The sequence below is a fragment of the Crinia signifera genome, chromosome 8 (genome assembly GCF_055691185.1).
Source record: "Crinia signifera chromosome 8, ASM5569118v1, whole genome shotgun sequence".
Taxonomy (NCBI): Eukaryota; Metazoa; Chordata; class Amphibia; order Anura; family Myobatrachidae; genus Crinia; species Crinia signifera.
The window spans coordinates 150088996-150097200 of record NC_139224.1 but is presented as its reverse complement, the minus strand read 5'-3'; the positions used below and the strand labels follow the sequence as shown (position 1 = coordinate 150097200).

The 8205-nt window shown below is 40.5% G+C and overlaps 1 protein-coding gene across 1 annotated transcript; it reads left to right on the top strand.

Annotated features, from left to right (window-relative positions):
- The first annotated feature begins 500 nt into the window (after nt 1-500).
- On the top strand, nt 501-4362 carry DMRTA2 (DMRT like family A2). The gene is made up of 2 exons (XM_083158101.1): nt 501-1641; nt 2857-4362. The coding sequence occupies exons 1-2, from the start codon at nt 1206-1208 to the stop codon at nt 3735-3737; spliced, it is 1317 nt and encodes a 438-aa protein (XP_083014227.1). The 5' UTR covers nt 501-1205; the 3' UTR covers nt 3738-4362.
- The last annotated feature ends 3843 nt before the right edge of the window (nt 4363-8205 follow it).

Genomic DNA, 8205 nt, shown 5'->3' with positions numbered 1-8205 from the left:
TATATATGTATACATACATATATACATACATACACACACACATATCTATCTATCTATCTATCTATCTATCTATCTATCTATCTATCTATCTATCTATCTATCTATCTATCTATAATGTGTATTTTCCTGTGTTACTAATTAAAGACAAAAAATACTAAGATGTTATAGAATTATATACTCAATTACAACAATTTTTTTGCTACTTACTTACTCCATCCATCACAGCCAGTGCAATAACACAAGACCTCTATGAATATAATAATGCAAACCTCTAAATGCAGTTGCAACATAGTATATTTTATTTGCTGTAATACTGTCAGTATAGCTGTCTGGGCTGAAGCATAGTAAAGGCAGGGGGGCAGTGGATGATACAGGCACATATAAAAGTCATTGTACCTCTGCACAGACACTCCTCCAAGCTATTTGGGCAGCTTGACACAGTGGTACAAGGAACTGACCAATCAGAAGTGAGCGTCTCCCCTGGCTGGCCAATAGCGACACTCACATTGTTATCAACATTTGTCTAATGAGTGATCAACAACTGGGAGAGCTGGCTGGAGTCTGCTGCTGCAACTTTGTGCCGGGGAGGCTGTGGGTAGCTGACACACTTGCAAACTTCTGCTTTAGGGGGGGTTCAAGGATCACACCTGGACTTGTTACCTGGATGTGTGGAGGAGATCCTGGGGATCTGGAGATCTGGGGACCTGGGACCATCACCCAAGGTAACACGCAGGGGTGAGATCTGTAAGATAGGGAGCAGACTATTTTAGACAAGGAGAGAGATCCCCTATGCAGGGGAGAACTGTTTGCAGGAACAGGATATATCTAAGGCATGGGATTTAGTGCTCAAGCAAGTTATAGGGAGTAAAGGGGAATTATTGGGGTCAGGCTAGTTCTAAGGGATCCACAATATTCTCCATATCAAGAACATATTCCATAGAGTCCTATTTCCAGATAGAAGGCTATGGGAGGGGGGTATATGGTTTACTGAGCTCTGTACATCTGAGTCCTATATACTGGTATAGGTATTACTCAGTGCTGTGCCCATGCACGTTTGAGCCCTATATATTGATATAGTTATTTCTCAGTGTTGTGCTCATACACATCTGAGACCTATATACTGGTATAGGCAATACTCAGTGCATGTGGGAATAGACTGCTGCTTGGCACTGTCTGCACTTAGGTTTGTGTGGGGGGCTCCCAATATGGAGATAAGCGGAGCCCCGTCTGGATCCCAGGTCCCCCAAACGACCACTTCGACCTCCATACCGGTGACTGTAGCCGGGACCCTCCTGCGGGGCCCGCAGTTGCTCCTGCGTGCGGCTGAGAAGTATCCCCGCACCCCTAAGTGCGCCCGCTGCAGAAATCACGGGGTCGTCTCCGCCCTGAAGGGCCACAAGCGCTACTGCCGCTGGAAGGACTGCATGTGCGCCAAGTGCACGCTCATCGCGGAGCGCCAGCGGGTCATGGCCGCCCAAGTTGCGCTGCGGCGACAGCAGGCGCAAGAGGAGAACGAAGCCCGGGAGCTCCAGCTGCTCTATGGGACTGCCGAGGGACTGGCACTGGCCGCGGCTAATGGCATTATCCCGCCCCGGCCGGCGTATGAGGTGTTCGGGTCCGTGTGCACAGAAGGAGGAACAGGTAAGAAGGGAATCAGTATTTAATCTATGTCTAATTAATACTATTACCATAATTGCTCCTAATTACCCACCATCGCATGGATCGCTTATGACTGTGCAATTAAATGAAAACGGCTGTGAAAAACCCAAATAAATACATATATAAACACAAAATAAATGTGTATAGAGAGATTTATTTTTTTAAATAATGCCACCATGCCGTATTCATCAAGAAGACCCCATTCACCCCTGTTCTACTTTACAGAATGTTCCTAAATATTAAATTGGATACAGTTAGTCAGAACAAAAATCCAAAAACAATTTGTTCCAATTAAATGCAACAAATACAGAATCAAACAGAAAGAATAACCTCCAATATCATTTTTTTTTTCTTTCTGAAAAGTTTTGGTCAATGAAGACAGATATATAAATCGATAGATCGATAAATGTGTGAGAAATTGAATATAATAAAAGTGTGTGTATTAAATTATGAATTAATTTAAAATCCAATTTAAACGTTAAAAGTGATTGACAGGTGGCCACTTTCAAGTATAAAATAACTAAATTCATATTATAGATTTAATATCAGATAGTATAGAACTTTTTGCTATAAAATAATATTTTAGTTGCAGAAGAAATCAATAGTGGATCTATTAGCCTTCCGTTCCAATCTATAAATCTATAATTATATTGGAATTCTAGTATAACTGCAGAACAATAGCTTGAGAGTCCTTTTAAAAGTTTTGGAGAATTTGTATAAAGTTCCCCTTACTGTAACCAGGTAACCCTACCGTTATTTTATATACATTTATACTTGTCATAGAAAAAGGTAAGAAAAATAATCAGTCCTTATTAACTACGGATGTTCCGCTAACGGTGTTTTAAAGTTGGTTTTTAGTTGTTGTTATTAATGCTATTTTTTTTTTTTTACAATAGAAAATGTACATGAACAGATAAGAATTAGTTTGAAGAGTTCTTGCAAGGCAAACAATATAGTTGTATTATCCATATTTTAATTATTACAGTTTTGTGAGCGCTGAATGCAACAATTATAGAATTAGAAAATCTTCTTTCTTGATATATTTTTTTCTAATTTTTTTATTATAATGACATAATCTTGAAAAACTGAAACGAAAAAAAAAAAAAAAAGATTACATTTGATTTTCTGTACTCTTAAACTGGGAACATTGTACTTTATTATGTATTCACCGGAGATGCTATTTCCTTTTTCTTTCAGAGACCAAAATCCAGAAATTTGACTTGTTTCCTAAGACGATGATTCCTAGGTCTATCACTCCTCAGCAACTGACCTCTGGGACAAAGCCAGTGGCCCTCGATAATGAATCGGTGACTGGGAGTGCACAAGGTACCTCTTCTCCAGAAGTGAGACCAGGCTCTGGCTCTGAAAATGGAGATGGTGAGTCTTTCCTCAGCTCACCCATGTCCAAAGCCCTGAAAGAAGGTGCGGACAGCCCCGGCTCTATCAGTCCACTGGGCTCTGAATCTGGATCGGATGCAGAAAAAGATGAGCAGGACCCCAGTTCTTCCTCATCAGCCAGACAGAGGACCCCTATAGACATTCTGACAAGAGTGTTTCCCACACAGAAGAGGAGCGTTTTGGAGTTGGTCCTACAAGGCTGTGGTGGAGATGTGGTCCAAGCCATCGAGCAAATATTAAACAATAGAGGTCAGGAAAAGGGTGATGAGACCTGGTCTAGGGACGCAACTCTTCAAAGTATCCAGCCCTCCGTCTCCACAACACACAGGCCACTCATAGCAGGGGCCATCACCCCAGCCATCGGGACCCTTGGGAGCAGGTCTGCCTTTTCACCCTTGCAGCCTAATGCAACCCACTTTGGAACAGACACCAACACTTACCAGTTAAGTGGACATTTAGGACTGAACCCCTTGAGACTGGCATATTCTGCTCATAGCAGAGGACTTGCTTTCATGACCCCATACTCCACAGCAGGGTTCATGCCCACATTAGGCTTCCGACCACCCATGGACTATGCCTTTAGTGACCTAATGAGGGACCGAGCCAACGTTCACAAAGACCAGGTCTACTCGAATGGGCTCTACAGTTCTGTAGTCAATAATAGCACAGAAAAACAATGAACCCTGTTCGTTATGTCGCAAGAGAAGAGTTTGATGACCAAGGATGCTCAGACTGTGAAGGGCAAATCCTCACATCTACCGGGGATAATTCCAGGACACAGGAACCTCAGAGGAACCATATCCATGGTCCACCACCACCACCACCTAGATCCTGCTCAGTTCGAACACTTGCAACAGATTTTTTTTAATTAAATCTAGTGTTTTAATCCAACAAGCTAATTTTTGGAGATACGCAGCCTGGAGACTTTCTTTTGCTGCAACAGGCGCATTGTAAACTTTTTGTAAGATGCACTTTTCCTCTGTTTAAATAGTTGTTGTTTCCTTTGCTTATCAACAAAAGCATGGGCCTAGACTTGGTGCATTGTGAATTGCAATATATAATATAAACATAAATATATATATAAAAACACACAGACAATAATCTAATGTTATGAGATGGGGGTTCTAAGTTATTCTTGACGTTGTGGGTGAAGTCAGTGACTTGCAGATGAAAAGGACAACAGATCAGTCTTCATTGTGTACAGGATTGTAGATAAGGTGGGGAAGTGGTTCCAAATCTGCTTCTTTTTGTCAATTTTAAAGTATTGCTGTTGGTTTAATTGTTTAGAAATCAATAACACTTTTTTTGTGACCATTCTATAAATATTAGTAATAAATGTTATTTTTTAAAATTCCTTTTTTTTTTCTCTCCTGGTGTCCATGAAATAGTTAAATAACTCCAAGTCCATGAAATAGTTAAATAACTTCTTTTATGCTATGTGACCCGTCTTATTTGACCCCAAATTAGAGAAAAGATTGTTCCAGATATGTCATTTGCTTATTATTGTTTCACACACACAGCAACAATATCTGCGATAAGATTGTATCAGGTTTGGTGAATTTGTTACTGGAGATTCAGTGAACAATATCCAATATATTGTTTTTTAAATATTTATTGATATTGTAACATTCCATACATTGAGCTACATGCTTTTTATTTTCTAGAATGAAGAGGTTAACCTGTATTCAGTTACACCCCTTGTAGTTGCTTTATATAAGACTTGCAATGGGCTAAAGAAGAAACTTTAATTTATATTATGGAATTTTACAGCACACCTATTTATAGCCATGTTTTATAAATGACCCCATACTGTATTAATTATATTTGATCAATCAATATAGCTGAATTTATTTAAAATTTTAGATAGTGGCCACTATGTGTATACAGTATGTTGTGTGTGTGTGTGTGTGTGTGTGTGTGTATATATATATATATATATACACACATACATATACATACACATATATATATATAATATATATCTATACATACATACATACACACACACACATCTCCAGCTGTTAGTGAACTACACATCCCAGGATGCTTTGCGTTAGTTTTGCTATGTGGCCGTGCTGAAACTGATGCAAGGCATGCTGGGATGTGTAGTTCATCAAAATCTGGGGGGCCGGTGTTGCCCAGCCCTGCTTTAGAGGTTACAACCCCTCATACCCACTCCATAGCATCAGGAAGGCACTGTGGGGACTTTTAGTAAAGTTGAAAAAAAATGTGAAAAACTCACTCTTTATTCAGTCAATGTTTCATGGACTGCATAGTCCTGAGGTCCATGAAACATTGACTGAATAAAGAGTTTTTCCCATTTTTTTTAACTAAAAGTCTCCACAGTGCCTTCCTGATGCTAAGGAGTATATATAATATATATATATATATATATATATATATATATATATATATATATATATATATAGAGATAGATAGATAGATAGGTAGGTAGACAAACACATCTGACAAACTCAGATGTTTGCATCAGAGGTTCAATAAATCCACCACCAGCCTTTTGGTCTCAAAATATTCCATTAGTGTGACAGAAATGAATCGATATGGGGACTATATTTTGCTCTGATGTGGTTACATTTTTGTTTTGATTTATAACCCACGTTAACTGCAACATTACCAAGTTTTGACCCTCACTGTTTTTTTTTTTTTTTTTTACACCTTATAATGAAGTTACTTTATGGCATTGCCAACACACAACAGTCACACCACTATAGGGTGCCATTGGTCTGCCTTAGAGCCAGATACAGTATATCAATCTTTAAAAAGTGATAAAGTGGAGAGTGATAAACAACCAGCCAATCAGCTCCTAACTCTCTTTTTTCAAACCCAGCCTGTAACGTAACTGGTAGGAGCTGATTGGCTGGTTGTTTATCACTATCCACTTTAATTTTACACTATAAATTGAAATAATGTATCAAGCTTGTATCAATGATGTATCAAGCTTCAAAAAGTGATAGAGTTGCTCCGTGTTTAAATGCTACTTACAAAGCAATAGATTTTTTGCATCCAAAAAATATGAAGTGCACGGTTTCTAAGAGGATAATGTTACCGTTCCTTTCGAAATGGAAATACAGTATAAGTCAATGGAAGGTCACCTTTGGATCCTCCTGGTGTAATGACTTGACACGTTACAGATGAAGCCCTGGGGTAGGTACAGGAAGGCTTAAACCGAATCCTTACTATCTGTATTTGTTTTAGGCACTTGGGGCACCAGTTGCTGTTTAAAATAGTTTTAAGCGATGTAAACTACACCTATGTAAACAGCCATGACACAAATCCTTACGAGGCGTTGCCAAATCTATATCAGAAAGTAAACTTTTAAAAGCTTCTGCAGCAAAGGGTGCTGAAATCTAATATCCATCCCCACTATCGCTTTAATAAAGACAGGCTTTAATAGTGAGCTAATTTGATTGGTCTCACTAATTCCACTTTAATTGGAAAAGGAGATGGGTTCGGCTTGTAAATGACTAGGGTTTTTATCTTGAGTGGGAAATTATAGGGTTGAACATCTGTATAACCTCGCTGTGTATTTAGCTGCTCAGTCAACCTTAATTCGGATTAAGATACACGCTGCGCGGACCGCTGACCTATAGAAGCAGCAACACCGGGGGGATTACACAGCTGGTTGCTAAAGCCGACAAGTAGATGCAGGATTTGTAGTGAAATTTGTTCTGGATACATAGGGTTAAATGTCTCCCTCTTATGGGATGACTGTGTTATGCAATGTAATCATTTCTAGATTGACTACGACAGAAATGGCCAACCTGGGGCAGTGTAGTTGTTGTAGTACTACAAGACCCAGCATGCGCAGGCTGCAACTTTCATTCAACTGCTGCTGCAGAGCCACTGGGGATAAATGTAAAGCTTATACTGAAAAGTGGGGATGTTACCCCTAGCAACCAGATTCTAGCTAGCATTTCACTATTGAATCCTAGAAAATTATAGAATCTGGTTGGTTGCCATGGGCAACATCCTAACTTTTCACCTGGTCTTCTCAATGTATCTGCTATACTATTAATTATATGTGGTCTTTAGTATGGGAATGACCCATCAGGGTGACTGGGACGACCCCAATCGGTTGACTTACACAATTGGCAACATAGGGGTTGACCCATTGACTGATGGTCCTTTGACTTAAGGACCGGATACACTTCATTACTTACATAAGGCTTTAGCAGAGCGGCATCACAAGGTAAGCTGATTTCAACTTGATTTTGTTTTACACATTCTTCTTGATTCAGTGCTGTCATCTGCATTGGAAAACGTTCAGGTTCCTCTGTGAGCACCTGTGGTGTGTCGTCTGTGTCCTTGTAGCTGGGCACTGATATGTGCTACAATGTGGCAGCATTATAGTTATGGGGGGGGGCATTATTACCTGCGGCTGCACAAAAAAAAAATCATTCGATAATGAGCGACCATCGAATGATTTTTCTCCCGTGGCCGCTGGCGAGCGGATGTGTATGTGGACGCATCCAGGTTGGAGGGCAGGCATACGGCGGGATGGCATTTCCCTGCTCGCTAGGCGCTGAATATACGCTGCCTAGTGACCAGTGCTGAATCAGGCCCCATATATTGCTACATCTCTGATCACGCTGTTACCACACTTAGGGGTAGATGTATGAAGCAGTGATAAGGGAGGAGAAGTGATACAGTGCCTGGTACGTTATCACCAGCCAATCAGCTCCTGACTGTTAAGTTACAGGCTGGGTTTAAAAAGGGGCGTTAAGAGCTGAGTGGCCGTTGATAAAGTACCAGGCACTTTGGGGCAGATGTATTAAGTCTGGTGAGGAGATAAACTGGAGATAAAGTGGAAGGAGATAACGCACCAGCCAATCAACTCCCAACTGTCATATTTCAAACACAGCTGATTGGCTGGTTTGTTATCACCTTCCATTTTATCTCCAGTTTATCTCTTCGCCTGGCTTAATACATCTGCCCCTTTATCACTTCTCCTCCCTTATCACTGCTTCCTACATCTGCCCCTCTTGCCCATTCTCAGATGCGTATGAGTTGGGTCAGACTTTGAGTTTCCCCTCGTTGTGTACGTTCAGCTCCAGAGTAGATGCGGTCCGTAAATACTGAAGATGAGCCCGGATCACTGCCTGGCATTCTTCTCTGTATCATCCCCTA

Coding starts and splice junctions, on each gene's coding strand:
- DMRTA2 (XM_083158101.1), top strand. CDS start 1,206: ATGGAGATAAGCGGAGCCCCGTCTGGATCCCAGGTCCCCCAAACGACC. Junction 1,642..2,856: donor GTGCACAGAAGGAGGAACAG/GTAAGAAGGGAA, acceptor TTTTTCTTTCAG/AGACCAAAATCCAGAAATTT.